We start from the raw sequence: 21,721 nt of genomic DNA on the forward strand, positions 1-21,721 counted from the left end.
GAGAATGACAAAAACTCATTTTGAGAAAACGGCAGTTAAAGATTTAAATAGCTCTAAATGAGAAATCGTTGTAGCTTTAAATCCCCCTTTGGACATTCACGATTGGTTACTGATAGAAAGGAAATGCCCATATTTGGGTTACATAGCGTTGTGCAGGAGACTCAGAGCTTCACGGTGATACCGGTCATGACAGACTTCAGTAAACAGACGGAGCTCGGCGCGTCGTATTGTAATGCTAACTTCCTGGTAAATTCGGGAGAAACTTACAGCCGCAAGTAAACAAAATGTAATAAAATAAACATCTTAATGTATATTTTCAACGTTTTCTTTATAGCAGCTTGAAAGAACACATATTGAAGGAGTAAACTAGCCCAAAATCTCAAAATTGACCACTGCATGAAAATCGATGTTTTTGCCTGCCGTGTCTCGCCTTAAAGGAGAACTCCGGTCAATTTTAACATTGAGCTCATTTTTTTGTACATTTGGAGTGCTGTCAATACAGAGAACAACGACAAAAATCGGTGTTGCCTACACCGAGTTATTCTATTTTTAAAATTTGCACCCTGTTGACTTCAATGGGGCAAGTACTAAACCTGCTTTTAGCCTCTTAACATCCTTGATGTGTCATTACAAGTGCACAGAAAATGTGAGTGATTCCTTCAGAGTGAACACGGGTGAATCTGACTGCAGTAGATGTGAAAGAAATGTATAAAAATTATGTTATTTAAGCCAGCGCAAATACCTGTTTACATCCTGTTTTTCGGTTGAAGTCCAAAGTAGTCGATTGCCGAGTTCACGCGCGTGATCATAGGTAACTAAACCTATGCGCGTGAACTCGGCAATCGACTACTTTGGACTTTAACCGGAAAACAGGATGTAGACAGGTATTTGCGCTGGCTTAAATAACATAATTTTTATACATTTCTTTCACATCTACTGCAGTCAGATTCACTCGTGTTCACTCTGAAGGAATCACTCACATTTTCTGTGCACTTGTAATGACACATCAAAGATGTTAAAGGAGAACTCCGGTCAATTTTAACATTGAGCTCATTTTTTTGTACATTTGGAGTGCTGTCAATACAGAGAACAACGACAAAAATCGGTGTTGCCTACACCGAGTTATTCTATTTTTAAAATTTGCACCCTGTTGACTTCAATGGGGCAAGTACTAAACCTGCTTTTAGCCCTTTTAACATCCTTGATGTGTCATTACAAGTGCACAGAAAATGTGAGTGATTCCTTCAGAGTGAACACGAGTGAATCTGACTGCAGTAGATGTGAAAGAAATGTATAAAAATTATGTTATTTAAGCCAGCGCAAATACCTGTGTTTACATCCTGTTTTCGGGAGAAGTCCAAAGTAGTCGATTGCCGAGTTCACGCGCTTGATCATAGGTACTAAACCTATGCGCGTGAACTCGGCAATCGACTACTATGGACTTCACCCGAAAACAGGATGTAAACACAGGTATTTGCGGGAGAAGTCCAAAGTAGTCGATTGCCGAGTTCACGCGCGTGATCATAGGTACTAAACCTATGCGCGTGAACTCGGCAATCGACTACTATGGACTTCACCCGAAAACAGGATGTAAACACAGGTATTTGCGCTGGCTTAAATAACATCATTTTTATACATTTCTTTCACATCTACTGCAGTCAAATTCACTCGTGTTCACTCTGAAGGAATCACTCACATTTTCTGTGCACTTGTTATGACACATCAAGGATGTTAAGAGGCTAAAAGCAGGTTTAGTACTTGCCCCATTGAAGTCAACAGGGTGCAAATTTTAAAAATAGAATAACTCGGTGTAGGCAACACCGATTTTTGTCATTGTTCTCTGTACTGACAGCACTCCAAATGTACAAAAAAATGAGCTCAATGTTAAAATTGACCGGAGTTCTCCTTTAAGAGGCTAAAAGCAGGTTTAGTACTTGCCCCATTGAAGTCAACAGGGTGCAAATTTTAAAAATAGAATAACTCGGTGTAGGCAACACCGATTTTTGTCGTTGTTCTCTGTATTGACAGCACTCCAAATGTACAAAAAAATGAGCTCAATGTTAAAATTGACCGGAGTTCTCCTTTAATGTGTGTGTATATACACTCACCTAAAGGATTATTAGGAACACCATACTAATACTGTGTTTGACCCCCTTTTGCCTTCAGAACTGCCTTAATTCTACGTGGCATTGATTCAACAAGGTGCTGAAAGCATTCTTTAGAAATGTTGGCCCATATTGATAGGATAGCATCTTGCAGTTGATGAAGTTTTGTGGGATGCACATCCAGGGCACGAAGCTCCCGTTCCACCACATCCCAAAGATGCTCTATTGGGTTGAGATCTGGTGACTCTGGGGGCCATTTTAGTACATTGTCATGTTCAAGAAACCAATTTGAAATGATTCGAGCTTTGTGACATGGTGCATTATCCTGCTGGAAGTAGCCATCAGAGGATGGGTACATGGTGGTCATAAAGGGATGGACATGGTCAGAAACAATGCTCAGGCAGGCTGTGGCATTTAAACGATGCCCAATTGGCACTAAGGGGCCTAAAGTGTGCCAAGAAAACATCCCCCACACCATTACACCACCACCACCAGTCTGCACAGTGGTAACAAGGCATGATGGATCCATGTTCTCATTCTGTTTACGCCAAATTCTGACTCTACCATCTGAATGTCTCAACAGAAATCGAGACTCATCAGACCAGGCAACATTTTTCCATTCTTCAACTGTCCAATTTTGGTGAGCTCGTGCAAATTGTAGCCTCTTTTTCCTATTTGTAGTGGAGATGAGTGGTACCCGGTGGGGTCTTCTGCTGTTGTAGCCCATCCGCCTCAAGGTTGTGCGTGTTGTGGCTTCACAAATGCTTTGCTGCATACCCCGGTTGTAACGAGTGGTTATTTCAGTCAAAGTTGCTCTTCTTTCAGCTTGAATCAGTCGGCCCATTCTCCTCTGACCTCTAGCATCAACAAGGCATTTTTGCCCACAGGACTGCCGCATACTGGATGTTTTTCCCTTTTCACACCATTCTTTGTAAACCCTAGAAATGGTTGTGCGTGAAAATCCCAGTAACTGAGCAGATTGTGAAATACTCAGACCGGCCCGTCTGGCACCAACAACCATGCAACGCTCAAAATTGCTTAAATCACCTTTCTTTCCCATTCTGACATTCAGTTTGGAGTTCAGGAGATTGTCTTGACCAGGACCACACCCCTAAATGCATTGAAGCAACTGCCAACTGTGATTGGTTGATTAGATAATTACATTAAAGTCTGCGTGAACCGGAAGTTGCAAACGACTTTTCTCCAGTGTTGTGACGTATTTCCCAGTGAAACGGAATATTGAACAGAGGGAAGGGGTTTACTCTAGCGCTCCTCCTCTCCATCTCTGCTCATAACAGACTAACGGTTTGAGGGGAGTGGTTAAGCGTTTCCCAAACCAAGCCGTCAAACATACGTCATCAGGGAAGGTCCTCCAAAGCAGAGGGGAGGGGCAGATTTTGATTAAAGATTACGAAGCCAAATTTTTTTTTGTGTGGATTGACTTGCATGGATGAATTGTTCACCACAAAACGATCAATTTAGGCAAACAAAGTAAATATGGTCAATTTTGATTTCATGTGGACTTTAATGAGAAATTGAACAGGTGTTCCTAATAATCCTTTAGGTGAGTGTGTGTGTATATATATATATATATATATATATATATATATATATATATATATATATATTCATAAAATAAACAAACAAACAAACAAACAAAGTAAAGATGAATTTAACCAATAGCATTATTATTATTTAATTTTTTTCAATATTTCTATAGATATTGTGATATTGTTAATGTGAATTCTTTTGGCCCCGATAATAGTGTACAGAAAAGTCTGATATTGTGACAGCCCTGATACAACTCCAATGAAAAAAATCCAATAGACTTACATTGAGCGATATAATAGAGACAGAAATATTATTCTAATGAGCAGTTCCACCAGGATTTCATGGGACTTTTTTCAGATTTTTTTGCAGCCTACCAATAATCATGATCCTACCAAAAACCCACCAATAATCATGATCCACTAATCTGTAAATAGTTTTTTTACACATAAACATGTTTGTGCATAATTACTATTTTTGTTACATTTATTACTATAGCAGTATACTCTCTTACTGACCTCTCTCTGTCTCTGTCAGTACCCGTATGAAACTCTCTTCCGCAGTCAGCACTATGCTTTGTTGGATAACGGCTGTCGAGAGTTCCTCTTCTTATCTGACTTCTTCATGGTGGCTGGAAATTCTGCGTTGGATTTGTTCAACAGCATCATGGGAAAAACGCTCAGCATGTTCTTGGTACAGTCACACTCCGTATCAGAATCTTTGAGGGAAAAACATGATATTGCTTTTTTACATGGTCTAAAAGTTCCATATTTCCACAGTGTTTTGTAGTTTCCTAACAAAAACTACACTATGTAGTATATATTTTTTTTAAATAGTTTGTGAAAATGTAGTTGTTTTTTTATTAGACATTCTCTCATTCTATTTTTTTCCCCCTCTTTTCTCTATCTGTAGAAGAATCTGTCGACATACTTGTCAGACTGTTATGACAGTATTGCTGTGTTTCTCTGCATTCACATCATTCTGCGCTTCAGAGCCATCACGGCCAAGAGGAACATCCCTGCACTTGACAAGTCAGTCCCTCTGTCATTGCAAACATACAGAATAACCAACACAGACCTGGAAAGAGGACAGTTGTCATTCTTTCTAGTAATGTAACATTCACATTCTGAACAGTTTTAACAGGACAATACAGCTTTGGTGTTACTTTAATATAGTCATATAATCAGGGGCCGGTTTCACAAAGATAGACTTTGACTATGGCTTAGATATAGTAGATAGTCAGACTTCAGATAGACATCTAAATCAGACCGTTGCACAAAGTACTTAAGACTCTGACTATCTTAAGTAGGACTACACTGCAATGCATTCTGGGTAAAATAAGACACTTTTCAAAACAAAAAACATGGCGGATCGAGTAAGCGCATTCAACCGCTCAGTGCAGTTTACCCCAGCGGAAAATATGTGTTTGTTGGAGGAGTATAAATGACGGAGTATGTTTTTATGTTTCCACTGTTCGATCGCGCCCGTGCCATCTCTCTCTCTGACACACACACACACACACACACACACACACACTTCAGCATTGCAATCTTGACATCACAGCCTGTTATTATGCAGCGTTCACACAAAACGCGAATAGAGCGTCAAATTCGCGTCTATCGCGTCTAGTTCGACGCTTGAACATTTTGAATCCATTCGCGCGTCCAAGGCGAATAGGACGCGCGTATAAAGCGAGCGTTAGAAGCGAAATAGACGGTTGAACAGTCACGGTGTATTGCCCGTGGCATTTGCGTATGAAAGGGAGCGCGTCGATCGTTGCTCGCGTTGACTATGTAACGGCCCTAACAGTTACAAGGACATTTTACTTGGGAATGTAACGTTAGTAACAAGAAGAAATGTTTAAATTATGAGCCATTTTCCCTTTTCTTTTGGCAGTTTGTAATGTAACTGATTGTTACTGCTGGTTGCCAAGGTAACATAGAGTCTTAGACCTAAGTTAGCCTGGGGGTAAGGTGGCTAATTTTTTTGGTCTAAATTAAGTCAGTCTTTATTTTTGTGAAACAGTCTAACTTGCATTAGACTGTCTATGAGCAAATTTTAGACTTGTCTAACACAATAGACCGGTCTAAAATAGCTTTGTGAAACCGGCCCCCAGTTTGCTAAATCCATGTTATTAAAGGCTAAGCACCGTAGGTGCATAGGCACCTAATGTATCCTCCTTCTGCTCCTGAAGTCTATGACTCGCATCTCTTGACACGCTTATATTCTGTTACCAACGTTCACTGTCGCTTGTTTCGCCAGAAGTCGCCAGCTCTCCATTAAAAAAATTAATGGGATCATGTCGCATTGTGTCGCTGGCTGTGAACATGACTTAAGGGCTAGAAACAAAGTTATTTTTCCTCTGATTCCTTGTCATTTAGAATTTTCCTAAAAATCTTTTTCAAACTTTTCCTGGATGGTTCGGAATTCAAGTTGGTTAGCTAAACCGTTCTCGAATAACTCGCGAACGAATTCGACAAAGAGCATGCCAAACTGAACGTGAGGCCATACCTCCACAATGCTTTAGTTTAGCGTATTCTGACAAACTGGTGTGTTATGATGACATCCATGAGCTATGTTACCTGCACAGTTTTGGTGCAGTCCCACTTAGTGGAGATATGAAAAACAGCTATTTTTGCTTATAACTTTTGAATGGTTTGAATTCTGTTGTAAAATTCTATATTTTACAAACGCATTGGCGTATCGTTACGAATCGTTAAAGGGTTAGTTCGCCCATTTAAGACGCGGATTGATAGAAATGGAAAGAAAATAGTGCCGATTAAAAACTGAGGTATGAATTTTGTCTGGCGTGTTTTTTGTGATGTAAATTAATCAAGCATTGAAACGCATATAATTTTTTCACGTAAAAACGCACAGTTTTGAGGCCCCGGAAACTAAACGGGACTACTTTCTTGAAAAACTTCCAGCGGCCAGAACTCTGACCAGGGAGGTGACCACAGAGTGGGTCAGTGTGTATGCACTATAGTGCTGGTAAGGATTGCATACAACTTCATGTCTTAAATGGGCGAACTAACCCTTTAAGTGTCATCGGCACCATGCCCTGAAGGTACTCAACAAGTTTCAGGGCTGCTCCACCTTGTGGTCAAGAATTATAATGAAATTTCAAAACATTATTATTTAATTATAGTTTTGTCTATTGTAGTGAAACTAGGCATTTTTCAAAAATATTGTATTCGAATATATGGGCTCATGAAAATCTAATATTTGAATATTCGTTTTAAATTACGTTTAACGAGAAAGATATTTTATTCATCAAGTTTTTGTCACCATTTCTGAACAAACTTATGATTAGGCAATATACACAACAAGCTTACATTATAAGGTTTTCTTTTAGTGGAAAACATTGAAAAATATGTGTAGGCTAAACAAAAAATACAAAGAACAAAAGCATTAAAGCTCAAGCAGCACGAATGGGGAAAATGCTAATAAAGCAGACTGTCTAGTATCATACAGAATGTACATTATACACTCGAGTCCATATATAACGTGTTTATATTTTTTCACATGTTCATATTGAGAAAAACAGTAATGTCCACGTGCTCGGGTGAGAAAGCGTGCTGCGCTGACAGACATTACAGGGACACAGATATGCGAGGTTTCTAAGAGCACTTTGTGTTTTCTGTTCTTAAATCTTCCTCTATGAAACTTAAAGGAAGCTTATGTCTCAATCATGTCACATATGTGGCTGTATTGTGTGCCCGTTGGGCATTCGTACTAGTCACGTGCAACAAGAAGGATGGAGGTAATAAGAAGTGACTGGTACCTGAGCTACAGTTCTGAGTCCTCTCATCAGTATAAAACATAACATGGCTGCAGAAGTTTAGGAATAAAAGTTTACAGTTACGATGGCACAACTACAGACGCCGCCGTTAAACCTGCATGGAAATCTCTCTGAGAATTGGAAGAGTTGGATTCAGAGATTCGAGGGATAGCTGAGAAATCCGAGAAGGTGCAGTGTGCAACGTTTCTGCATGTAGCAGGGGAAGAGACAATTAAAGTATGTAACACGTTTCACTTTGCAGAACAGGAGAAGACAAAATACAAGTGCTGAGCAAGTTTAAAGACTTCTGTGAACCTTGTTAAAACGTACTGTTAGACACGTGTTCTTCACGCACTCTCAGAGACCCACAGAAACGATTAACGCTTATGTCACAGACCTGAGAAATAAAGTGTGAGTTCGGGGATTTGCACGGTCTTAATCTCTAGACATTAATTCGTGACAGAATTGTATGTGGCATAAAAGACGATCAGTTAAAAGGCTGACTGCTGAGCAAGGTAGACCTCTTGAGCCATCGACATCTTTAGGGCCAGTGAGATTACATCAAGTCAGATGAAAGCTCTGAACGACGAGATGGAGGTACACAGAATCAAAACGGTGTAGCCAAAGAAATGAGATGGTGAATCGGACCAGAGTGTAATGACAAAAAAGAAATGCAGCAAATGTGGCAACAAGCATGAATATAGAAATTGTCCTGCCTTTAGGAAAAAATTTAAGAACTGTCAAAAGAAAAATCACTTCGCTAAAATGTGCACTTCCAAGAGCCATATGAGTCAGGGTAAAAGAATGCACACAGCTGAACAGCGTGAGGATATGTTCAAGAGCAGGTCAAAATAATAAGAGAAATGTCACAGTTAAACTTGATACTGGTGCTGATTGCAATGTGTTGTTGGAGAATTCGTATAAAGCACCACAGGAAGGCTGCAAAAATCAAGCTGCAAGCTAGTTGCTTACTCAGGCCACATGGAGCCATTAGGCAAGAAGGGCTCACCTGTAAGTACAAGGGACAAAAGTTGAGAGAGAGAGAGTTGCACCAGCAATTCTTGGACATGCTGCTTTGTTAACTAGGCATTGACAACTAGGCATTGTTAAAAGGCTGTATCAAGTTGAGAAAAATGACATTCTCAAAGAGTTTGATGATCTGTTTGTAGAATTAGGCTGCTTACCGGTGAACACCACATTTAAATAAACACAAGATCAGTTGTGCATGCTCCAAGGAGGATCCCAGTAGCTCTCAGAGATAGTCATCGAAGAACTACAAAGAATAGAACATATGGGAGTTATTGCAAAGCAAACTGAGCCTACTGAGTGGGTCAACAGCATGGTGACTGGTCACATCAAACAAAATTTGCATATGCATGGACCCCGGAGCTCTAAATAAAGCAATACAATGAGAGCACTATCAAATGTTTACTGTAGAAGAGATGGTCTCAAGAATGCCAAATGCAAAGTACTTCTCAGTACTTGATGCAAATCAAAGTTTCTGACAAATCAAGCTGGATCTAGAGAGTTCAAAATTATGCACAATGAACACACCCATTGGACGATATCGCTTTCTTCACTTATCCTTTGGGATCTCTTCAGCATCAGAGTTCTTTCAAAGGTCAATTGCCCAAATGATAGAAGGCCTGGAAGGTGTTGTGAACATCATTGATGACCTATTACTCTGGGGAGACACAGTTGAAGAGTAAGATCAAAGACTGATGCAGTTATTGAGAAGAGCAAGGTAAAATAATCTGAAATTAAACCGAAACAAATGCAAAATCAGAATGAAAGAAATCATATACATTGGGCACATCCTCAATGCTCAGGGACTAAAGACAGGTGAAGAAAATATTAAAACAGTAATTCAGCAACCAACACCAGAAGGCAAACTGGAGCTGCAAAAATTTCTTGGGGTGGTTCAGTATTTGGCAAAATTTATCCCCAACTTGTCTGATATCAGTGAACCTTTGAGAAAATTGCTGAAGAAAGAGACAGTATGGCACTGGGAAGATGCTCAGAAGAGAAGTTTTGAAAAACAAACAGATAATTGCTCACAGTCCAATGCTGAAGTTCTGTGATGGTCAGCAAGCGGCTAACACTGTCGCTGGACGCAAGCTCTGAAGGGATTGGAGCGGCGATCTTACAAGAAGGAAGGCCAGTGGCCTATGGGTCTAGAGCCCTGAGTGACTGTCAACGCAGATACGCACAAATAGAGAAAGAGCTGTTTGCCATTGTTTATGGCTGTGAGAAATTCCACCAGTATGTGTACGGCAAATAAATCACAATTGAAAGTGACCACAAACAAGTCAAGTCAAGTCACCTGTATTTATATAGCGCTTTTTACAATACAGATTATATCAAAGCAGCTTCACAGTGATAACATGAAAATAATACAACAAAGTTTGTTTCTAAAAGAAAATTGGCATCATCGTCCACCTTAAGTAAGGCAGATCAATAATATTGTTGAATATTAAATGTCCCCAACTAAGCAAGCCAAAAGCCAAGGCAACAGTGGTAAGGAACCAAAACTCCATCAGGTGACAGAATGGAGAAAAAAACCTTGGGAGAAACGAAACAAAAACAGTTAGAAAGCATCTTCAGAAAGCTTTTACATCAAGCTCCGTTGAGACTTCAGAGATTGCTTCTACGTCTGCAGAGGTAAAATCTCAATGTAACGTACAAACCTGGGAAAGAATTGCATATTGCTGATGCTCTGAGCCGTGCTTATCTGACAGAGCAAAAAGAGGATCTGTTGGGAGAAGAACTAGAGATGAATTGGGTGACATCATAACTTCCTATTTCTGAGAAGAAGTTTTCAAGAGAGCTACAGCAGATGATGCAGAGATCCAAGCATTGAGAGATTGGCGCTACCAAGATCAATTCAACCTTACTGGACGTTCAGAGAGGAAATCATCTATGTTGATGGTCTATTATTCAAGGCCAATAAGTTCATTGTTCCACAGCAGCTTAGACAAGAAATGCTCAGCAAAATACACGAGTCTCACCTCGGAATCATGAAGTGCAAAACAAGAGGCAGAGACATTATGTATTGGCCAATTTGTCTGCACATATTAAAGAGACAGTCTCCAAATGCGGGGTTTGCAACAATAACAAAAACAACAACCAGAGAGAGCCACTGCTGCCACAAGCATTACCTGGACGACCATGGGAGAAGATTGGGACAGACATTTTTAATCATAAAGGGTTTGCATTACTGTTGTGTGTGGATTACTTTTCAAAAGAGAATATCCAGAGAATAGAAAGCTCATCAAGTCTTTTGCAAGGCACAGGATTCCAGATGTTGTAGTATCTGACAACGGACCTCAATATGCTAGTGCTGAGTTTGCTATCCTTACTGAGAAGTGGGACTTCAAGCATATAACATTCAGTCCTGATTACGTACGATCTAATGGTCAAACAGAAAGGACTGTGCAAACTGTAAAGAATCTGTTGAATAAATCACAAAGTAACAACAGTGATGCATATGTTGCACTACGTGAGTATCGCAGCACACCAAGAAGGGATAGACTTGTCTCCTGCACAGCTGTTGATGGGGCGACGTCTCAAGACAAAGTTGCCAACGTCATCTGCACTGCTAGCATCCAATGTCATGAAAGAAGTGCAAAGAAAGCTCAAAGAATGACAAAGAAAGCAAAAGTTCTATTATGACAGGCAGACAAACTCTTACCGGATCTGCAACCTGGAGAGAGGATCAGAATGCAGAAAGAAGAGTCTTGGCAACCTGCTGTAGTCCAAATGAAACAAGAGCATCCAAGATCCTTTGTGGTCAGAACACCAGATGAAAACCTGTTCAGGAGGAATCGCAAACATCTAAGGAAAACAAAAGAGACACATAAGTCAGTATTTGACAAGGGCATCGTCATGGAAACAAGTGGTCTGTAGGAGGTAGAACAGTTACAGAAAAACCTTTCTGATACTCACGACAAGGAAGTACCCGAGTCTCACATTGATGATAACTCTCATTATGACCAAAGGAAATCATTCTGTACCAGATATGGAAGATTAGTGAAAATGCCTGCGAGATACAGAGACTAGTACTAGGGAGTGGGACTAGGGAGTTTCAATATACATGGTGCTGAAAATTTTGCATGTATTACATTTTTACAGTTTATCAGTTTCTAGTTATAGTAAAAAATGTATTGGTTTGGTAACAGACTAAATGTTTTTTTGTTTTTTTTTTTTGTTATATGCAAATGAAAAGAAAAACAAAAAGCTAAAAGAAGAGGGATGTAATTTATGTGGATGTATTGTGTGCCTGTTGGGCATCCGTAGTAGTCACGTACAATGAGAAGGAAGATTCCTCTCGTCAATATAAAAAAACAGTTTTTCTATAAGATAAGTTATCTTCTCGGCTCACTCGGGGTAAAGTAACGCTTACCTGTCGTGAATGCAGAGATGGACTGTCTTTTCTCATTTGACTGGTGTTTGGATTTCATGTGATTTTGTCATTGTGGTGGTGATATTATAACTCAGTTTCATTAATTCATTTGATCAAAAGTTATTCCATTTTGTAAGATCAATTTCATTAAACTAATTCAAAGCATTATGTGATCAAATACAATAAACTTGTTAAACGCGTTCCACAGTGCCACCCAGTGCATTTAATTATAACTGCAAGTTTTAGTGCTTGAGATTTATCATAAATTCACTGCATTTACGGCCAGCAAACCAACTTAGTAAAAACTGAATAGTATTTTTATTTATATAAAATATTTGACTATTCCATGGGTCATGCCAAGAGCATAGATACCAATTTTGCCATAGTTGGTCGAACTTCCTGTCCGCCATTTTGATCTTCTTTAACCCTTAATCAGTGTTCAAGTAGGGTTTACGTTTTTGGTGTTTGGGGTCAGATAGACCCCGAACTTTTACAGAGCAATTGCATAAGGAAATATAATTTTTTTACTTGGCAAACTGTATATCTTTTTTTTTTTTTTTACTTCTCAACTAGAACATTTATGCTGTGTTTTTGTGGATATTTAGTATTTTTTTACCTATTTACTGCACAATTACTTCACTACGCCATAAAGTGATATTATAAGTGAAAATATTTTTTTTCGTGAAAAAATTACTTAAATGATTATCTTAATTAAATCTAAATTGTTTTTGGACATTGCTGTATGTGTTAGGGATTAGAATACTGTCATCTGCAAGTTTTGTTTAGGAATTATAGTTAAAGAAAGAAAGTGCAATGACCACATATATCCAATAGAGTGATTCTTAGAGATATTTGCTGATAAATAGAATTTCTTTTTCATAATCTTTAAAACATTTTTTTTACTATGTACTGCAATGTGTCAAAAACATCATACAGCTCATGAAACATTCACAGATCGTTGAAAATGGCACATCATTTTATACAGCATATTATTACAATTAAAATGAGCCCACAATGAACATAATCTATTGTGTTTATCACAAGATATTCCTCATGGAGTAACAATTTTAAAAATGCCCATTAGGGTGTGTCAAGGACTGAACAAAAATGCTATCTTGGTTCCAAATTCTGTAACTTTTGACAACTTTATGCAATCACCACAAAATGTGATCCAAATAAAGCTCACATGTAGAGGGACTTAAAAAAAAAAAAAAAAAAAAAAATTCTCCTACCTTATTTCTTTTCTTAGTTATTCCATGTCAAATATTAAAAAAAAAATCAAAAAACAATATTTATATATATATGTTGTCGTTTCTCAGCATGAGAATATCCAAATGTAATGTAATGTATATTTTCTTAAACTTTAAAAAGTGTTCTATCAAACGATGCCTATCTTTTGACTCTCATTGTTATAGTTTTGGAGTATAAATTATTTTCCTCCTAGTGGATTTCCTTCCCGAGTTATTGCATGTCAAAGAAAGATATGCAAATTCATAATAAAAAAATATATATATTTTGTCTTTTATCAGCAGTTTCTCGGGATGAGAATGTCAAAATGTAATGCAAAATTTGAAAAGTTTTCTATCAAACGATACCTATTGAATCTCCTTGCTATAGTTTTGGAGTTATGAGTCTTTAGTTTTGTGTGTGTCACTCAGAAAAAAAACAACTCTAAAAATGCTCTCTGTTGCAGTCACACTCGTGTGTTTGTGTGTGTGTGTGTGCGTGCGTGCGTGTGTGTGTGTGTGTATGAGATAGAAAGTTCGTTCCAGTTTGTGTTTATGCTCTAGGACCAGACCTTGATTTAAATGTAGTAATTTTCAGATTTATACTGGATTTATTATTATTATTATTTTGACAAACAATATGAAAAACAATTTTTCATTTTCCCATTCATTTTCAATGTGGGTGATTTTCAATGTGACTCCAAACACCTTAAACGGTAAAAAAAAATTTTTACACACGTTTAGAACTGCCAAATCAAGCCCAGATATATTTTTTTTTTTTTTTGCTTGTTTAGATAGATTATTTAGGAAATGTCACAGTTTCATGCCCCTGAGATGAAGGTAACAGTTTTTTTTTTAAATGAAGGAAAAGTCCAGTGGGGTCAGCTGGACCCCAAACACTGATTTTAAAAACCTACTTTTTCAAACTCCACCTAAACGTTGCGCTGATTTTGACGAAAATGTAAAAAAAAAAAAAAAAAAAGCATTCAAGCCAATTTGTCACACTGTTCTAAATTAACATGAGAACAAATTTGACAAACAACACAGCAAAATGGACGTGAGTTTATATTTCCACAATGCTTTAATGTATTCTGACTAAACTTGGTGTTTGTAATGACAACCATGACCTGACAGTATCTGTACAGTTTTGGCACAGTGCCACCTAGAAGTCATGAGATATGAACATTTTATATGCATAGAGTTATAGAGTTTTATCTGCTTATAACTGAACAGTTTGACCAAAAATCTTCTCTTTATCATCACTGGTCTCTTTAGATTCAGTGGTGCATGCATATTTTAATGAAACTGGTCTTAATAGATTCCTTGGTTCATGCTGAGAACATAGAATATAAACCGAACATAGTAGAAACCTACTTTTTCAAACAACTCCTAGATTGTTTGCCCAATTTTCACAAAATTCGAGTCAGGTCGTCTTCACTGTTTTAGCATACCGCATCGTAAAATTTGATGGCATAATGCCAATCTGCATCTCATCTCTGGAAAGATTTAACATATTGACACAAAACTTTGTGTAATTGTCACCCAGCACTGACCACATCAAATCAATCTGATGTGAGTGTCACCTATTGTTCAAAACTAATAACCAATTGTGTCACAATACAAGTGATTGTATTTATGGGCTACAATGCCTTTACTTTTTGTAGTTGTCTGATGATTGCTGCCTTGATTTTAGCTCCTCATTCTGCCTCTGTGTTGCTTGGCCCCTTTAATTGCTGCATGCATCTATATTTGATCTTATTTTTTAACTTCAAATCACCTTTATTTATATAACCGTGTCAATGTTGCAAGCTACGGTATATATTCCAGCAGCTCTGCAGAAAACAGTGGTGTCATCATCCAGCTCAATTCAGTTCAAGTTTTTGTTCTCATCCAATAGTCTCATTGTAGCCAAATTGATAATATTACTGAATATTAAACCCAAAGGCAACAGTGGCAATTTAGTGGGTTATAATTCTTAAATTATATTATATCACTTTGCATGCCATCGTCATCATAGCCACTTCTCTAGGAAGAGCCTCCAACATTAGCAAAACAAAGCGTAATGCTCTGTTACAAGTCAAGTCAAGTCAAGTCAAGTTTATTTATATAGCGCTTTTCACAGCACAGGTTGTATCAAAGCAGCTTCACAGTATTAAATTAAAATAAATAATACATCAATGTTTGTTTCTAGTGGAAAACGTCCACGTTTGGTAATGCTGATCAATAGTATTGTTGATTGATTAATTAAATTAAATTAAATATCCCCAATATCCCCAAATGAGCAAGCCAAAGGCAACATTGGCAAGGAACCGAAAAACTCCATCAGGTGACCTAATGGAGAAAAAAAAACCTTGGGAGAACCCAGGCTCAGTCGGGGACTAGTTCTCCTCTGGCGTTTATAAACTAGAGGTCGGATTTAACTGTAAGATTAAAACTATTATATGAATGCCTGGCTGAAGAGATGCGTCTTTAATCTAGTTTTAAACTGGGAGAGTGAGTCTGAGCAACGAACAGTATCAGGAAGACTATTCCAGAGTTTTGGAGCTAAATGTGAAAATGCTCTCCCTCCTTTGGTGGACCTAGATATCCTAGGTATGACCAAAAGCCTCGAATTTAGTGATCTTAAAGAGCGCGATGGATTATAGGGCGATAGAAGATCTGTTAAATAGACTGGAGCTAAGCCGTTTAGGGCTTTATAAGTCAGTAGCAATACCTTGTAGTTAATACGGGACTTTATAGGTAACCAATGTAGTGATGATAAAATTGGTGTTATATGATCATATTTTCTTGATCTAGTAAGAACTCTAGCGGCGGCATTTTGGACTAACTGTAGCTTGTTTATTGAGGATGCAGGACAACCAGCTAATAAAGCATTACAGTAATGTAGTCTCGAGGTCATGAATGCATAAACTAACTTTTCTGCATCAGAAACTGATAGCATATTACGTAGCTTAGCAATGTTTCTAAGGTGGAAAAAGGCTGTTCTTGTAACATATGAAATATGATTATCAAAAGACAGGTTGCAGTCTAATAACACCCAGGTCTTTTACTGTAGATGATAACAGGACATCCTACTATGTTAAAGTTGTATTGTGAGAGGTTTTGTGGGTGGTTTTTTGAACCGATGATTAGTACCTCTGTCTTGTCTGGATTTAATAAAAGAAAATTGCGCGTCATCCAATCTTTTATATCTTTAACACACTCTGTCAGTTTGGATAATTTAGCGTTTGATCTGACGCTCTGACGATCATAAGTATGATCTGAACCAGTTTAATGCTTGTCCTTGAACACCAGTATAATTCTGTAGTCGATCTAAGAGTATTGTGTGATCTATAGTATCAAACGCAGCACTAAGATCAAGTAAAACTAGTATTGAGATACAGCCTTGGTCAGAAGCTGATAGTAAATCATTTGTGATTTTAACAAGCGCAGTTTCAGTGCTATGATGCGGTCTGAATCCAGACTGAAACTTTCATAGATGTCATTTTCTTGCAAGAAAGAGCTCAGTTGGGTGGAGACAACTTTTTCTAGTATTTTAGACATAAAAGGAAGATTTGAAATGGGTCTATAATTTGCTAAATTATGTGGGTCTAATTGTGGTTTCTTAATGAGAGGTTTTATAACTGACAGTTTAAATGCTCTTGGAACATGACCTAAAGTTAAAGATGAGTTAATAATATTGAGGAGAGGCTCTTCCACTACAGATAATACTTCTTTCAGTAGTTTAGTTGGTATAGGGTCTAATAAACATGTTGTTGTTTTAGATGAGGTGATAAGTTTATTTAACTCTTTTTGTTCTATAGTTGTAAAGCACTGTAATTGTTCTTGCGGGGTGATAATTGAGGCTGAATTATAAGGCGCGATTGATGATTGAACGTTTACAATTGTGGTTCTGATGCTTTCTATTTTCTCAGTGAAGAAGTTCATGAAATCATTACTACTAAACTGTAACGGGATATTTTGTTCAGGTGACGTCTGTTTATTCGTTAGTCTAGCCACGGTGTTAAATAAAAACCTAGGATTGTTTTGGTTGTTTTCTATTAGTTTGCGGAGGTGCTCAGCCCTGGCTGCTTTTAGGGCCTTTTTATAACGTGACATACTGTCTTTCCATGCGATTCTAAAGACCTCTAAATTAGTTTGTTTCCATTTACGCTCTAAATTACGGGTTTCTCTCTTTAGAACATGCGTAGTATTGTTGTACCATGGTGCTTTACTTTTCTCTCTGACCTTTTTTAATCTAATGGGTGCAACAATATCCAATTTTCCAGAGAGAATGGTACTCATAGTGCTAGTTAATTCCTCTAGTTCATCTGTTTGTTTGGGTTCACTGAGCAGCTGAGACAGATCAGATAAGCAATTTGAAAAATTATCTATGGTGGATGCAAGGATTGTTCTGCCTGGTCGATAACGCGGCGCAGCATGACATATTACAGGAGTACGTAATATACAAGTTACCATGTAATGGTCAGTGACATCATCCAGTTTATAGGAGAATCCTGATGGAGTAGACTCATTTAGACCGAAATAATCATTTGGTTTAAGCCAGGTTTCAGTAAGGCAAAGTACATCGAAGCTATTATCTGTGACTATTTCATTTACAATAACTGCCTTAGGTGTGAGTGATCTAATGTTTAGAAGACCTAGTTTTAGAAATTGTTTTTGTTTTCTAATAGCAACATTTTCTGTTTTAATAACAATTAGATTTTTCCTAGATCCTGCAGTAGATGTATTATTCGATCTCACTAAACGAGGAATAGACACAGTTTCTATGCAATGTTCTACACTAGTATTTATATCAGTTAAATTGGTGCAGCAGAGACTTTGATTTGGACTTTTGGTTACTAGTCAAAAGGTATTTAACATTTTGGAGATATTATCCGACAGAAGATCCGCTCCGAATCTGCTTGGGTGTAAGCCATCAGCGCGGAAAAGCCTAGGACGCTCCCAAAACAGATTCCAATTATTTACAAAGAGCAGTTTCTGCTCATTACACCATGACATTAACCATTCATTTAGCGCGAATAACCTACTAAACTTTTCATGTCCTAGTCGGTACGTGGGAAGCGGTCCTGACACAGTGATCATTGTTTCAGGCGATGTGCTGCGTACCGTATCGATCAGATTCCTGAAGTCTTTCTTCAGAACCTCCATCTGGCGCAGCCTGATGTCGTTCACTCCCGCGTGCCACAGTTCCGACACGCTTGTTATCGTTCAGAATCTCGGGAACGCGAGCAGCGATTTCAGAAACGCGAGCACCAGGAAAGCAGTGACTGTGCACCTTACTTTTACCTAACGTAGCGTGTACGTGCCAAACGATGGAATCGCCGATGATCACAGCATCTAGTTCTGTTTCGCGAAGAGGGGAGAAGCAGTTCTGGGTGGATATCTCGAAAACCGGGAGGGTCGGAGAGAGTCGTGGTCTAGACCTGACTCGCGTCTTCCGCTGCGGAACCATCCAGGCTTCGTGGTGGCGTGTTGGAGCCGGAGTGAACGAGACCATGGCTGATCGCGACCTCGGCGCGCGGGACCGATGCTGAGAAACGCATGGAGTAGACGAGGTCGGAGTCAGCGGGTTAGTAACGTTAATCACTGATTTGTGTGCATCGGCGCGTGATGCTTCAAGAGCCAAACGCCGATCTATCAGCTCGGCTTGTCTCACTAAAAGGTCGTGGATCTGTTTCTCAACAGCTTCCAGCTCAGACTGCAGTGCGTGCAGCTCAAATGTGTCCTCACCTGCACCAAAAGGTAGACTACTTACATCTGATATATTCGCCATTTTAACAGATGGACAGTAAGTTAGCAACGACGCTACCAGTGATGCTATCAATATTAATACTAAGTTATGACTTAAGTTTTGGATATAATCCGTCTTTTTAGTGGTACGGGTGTAGAGTAGACGCACGATAGGTGAAAAAAAAATGTTTGTTTGTAAGTGAGTGTGGAGAAGACGCGTTCAGCCGTGATTCACGGACGTAACCTATAGGAGTATCCAGCGTTGGATCACTAATAGGCTTGAGACGCGTCTGCTCAACAGTCCGCGTTGTAACTATGAGGTGAGGAAAAGTAGAAAATGTTCGTTGTAAGTGAGTTTAAAGAGAAAAATCAAGAATTATAAATCAAATCAATGGAGCTCCAAAGACAACGACGCGTTCAGACAAGACGCATGCGCATTCGTCAACAGGAAGTTTGTGACTCGTGTGACTTTGTGACTATGTGTTACACTGGTGAGGAGACAAGAGAATGTTCACCACATTCTCACTCCCTATATGTGTCCTATACATATTGCATGTCCAAGACTTTTGCAGGCTTTTAGTCTCTATATTTCACTATACAGACACAAAAAGTTCCCTTTAGCGTCAGAGTTTATAACAAAATAAACGCTGTATAATGAAGTTATAGCGACAGGTAATAAATATATTTAAACCCTACTCTTTTTACCTCTATTACAGTTGACTGCTAGTTTACATTCTGTGCTGCTACATCCACTATTAAAACCCAGTCAACAACTTTTTTTCTTTTTTGATAATCTGTTTCACTCTGATATACAGTACGTCACAATACAGAAGAAAAAATCAGTCTCTACTTCCATTTCATCACTACTTTAAATTATGAGGAGAAACAAGGTGGTGGGATCTGGATATTAGATCTCAGATCGCCCACATACAAGCTCCTCTGCATTACCTGCCAGTTTCATGACACTTGTGTGTTTCTGTGTCTGTTTTCTCTTTATAAATGGCTTTTGTTTTTGTATTTGTATTGTGCAGGTACTGGGAGGCTGTGCTAGAATTGTTGTGGCCAAGATTTGAGCTCATTTTGGAGATGAACATCCAGAGCATTCGAAACACTGACCCCCAGAAACTGGGTGTACTGGACACCAGACCACACTATGTACGAAGCCTCATACACAAACACATGCCGAAATACCACACCCCAAAAAAAAGGTTTTCTGGTAGTGCAAACATTTTATATGTTCACAACTAGACCTCAGCGAATCGTCAATTATTATTAAAAGATTATGCTCATTTATGCTCATGTTGTCTTTAGATTTGAAAATGAAATAACAATTGTTACATTTAAACAGTTTTATTTTTATTCCTACCAAACATGCATTAAATGTATTGATATGTGAACATATGAGATACATCTCAGTAAAAACTGCAACAAAGCTATACGTTTACATTCCGTGTATGAAGATAAAATATTCAATTAAAGAGGGAAAAATGTATGATTCAGCAAATCCGTCCTAAAAACAATGCTCAATTTTTAAGAAAAACTTTTATTTTTTGATACTTACATGTGCTGTGTTCTTTCCATACAGTGTGATATGAATGCACATTTACATGTATGTGGCATAAATCATCTGTTTTTGCTTCTTGTTTGTGTAGATTACACGCCGGTATGCTGAATTCTCCTCTGCTATTGTCAGCATAAATCAAACCTTTCCCAATGAGAGGACTAACACGCTACTCGGACAGCTGCAGGTAAGCAGAACAGAAATCCCTCTGTGTTCTCGAAAGGTGAAGTGGCTCATATTGAAACCTGACATGGATATGATTTCCAGATTGAGGTGGAGAATTTTGTGCTGAAAATGGCGGCCGAGTTTCCTTCTAGACGAGACCAGCTCATCTTTCTCATCAACAACTATGACATGATGCTCAATGTGCTCATGGTGAGGTTACTCACATACCACACTGCCAGAAATGCATGAATACATGTTTTCAAAATATAATATAAAATACCTCAGTTGAAATGGATCAAAATGAAATACCAAATACTCTGGAATTTTTTATTTATTTAAATACACATTCAGTATTTTGTATTTTGATATACACAGAATACATGTGAAATTGACCATTCAGTGAAGTATCACTATTAGGCTGAAATCTGTCTGGACCTATTCTGAATGCAAAAAACATTTTGGTGTGTACAACTGCTTAGAAACTGTTTTCATTTCACCTACCTCCCACCAAATTTTCAAAAAAGACGGTTTCAAGTTGTCATCTGGGTACCACTTCATATTTATATCTGACCAGGTAACACTGCAGCCCATTATTTGTGGTGAAAAGTTATTTTAGGCCCTGTCCCAAATGGAACCCTAACCCTTCGTAATCTTCATCCAAGTCCACTCTTTTGGATGTAATGCCGCTAAATCACATGTAAAACTGGGAACATTTCCTGCTATCTAGCAAAGAGTAGGAATGGCCTAGATGACCAAAATCTTATATCACAATATGAGTAATTTTCACAATAACAATATATATTATGTTTTGTTTTTTTTTTGCCTGGAAATAAGGTTGTTACGATACCAAGTGATACAGGTGAAATTACACTATTCTCAATACCAGTTTTGATAGCACAGTAAAATCTAATAATAAGTATTAATGCTAGTAAAAAGTTCTCAAGTAATTATTGAAGACAAGTAAACCTTTACTAATAAAATAAAATGAAAGCAATAGGGCAAATAAATACAAAGAGACAAATTAATTAAAGAGTGCTAAGTTTTTCAGGTAGGTCTACCTAACAGAAATAATAAATAATACAGAAATTGAATAAAGTAAAATAAAACACTGCATAGTCTTCACTGTATGAATTAAATACACAGTAATATTTATTAAAGCTACAAAAGTTATTCCGTCAAGTGCAGTGAGTGAATTTCTTT

At 38.1% G+C, this 21,721-nt stretch overlaps 1 protein-coding gene across 3 annotated transcripts in view; it reads left to right on the top strand.

The window, feature by feature from the left end:
• Window positions 1-21,721, top strand: part of vps52 (VPS52 subunit of GARP complex) — a 76,819-nt gene that overhangs the window by 42,466 nt on the left and 12,632 nt on the right. For all 3 annotated transcript variants that reach the window (XM_081376969.1, XM_081376968.1, XM_081376967.1), the window contains exons 12-16: window positions 4,191-4,346; window positions 4,566-4,684; window positions 19,827-19,950; window positions 20,448-20,543; window positions 20,624-20,731. In XM_081376969.1, coding sequence (XP_081233095.1) covers window positions 4,191-4,346; window positions 4,566-4,684; window positions 19,827-19,950; window positions 20,448-20,543; window positions 20,624-20,731 — 603 coding nt within the window. The remainder of the gene's footprint in view (window positions 1-4,190; window positions 4,347-4,565; window positions 4,685-19,826; window positions 19,951-20,447; window positions 20,544-20,623; window positions 20,732-21,721) is intronic.

The sequence above is a fragment of the Scardinius erythrophthalmus genome, assembly GCF_964197995.2.
Source record: "Scardinius erythrophthalmus genome assembly, chromosome: 10".
In the NCBI taxonomy this organism is placed as follows: domain Eukaryota; kingdom Metazoa; phylum Chordata; class Actinopteri; order Cypriniformes; family Leuciscidae; genus Scardinius; species Scardinius erythrophthalmus.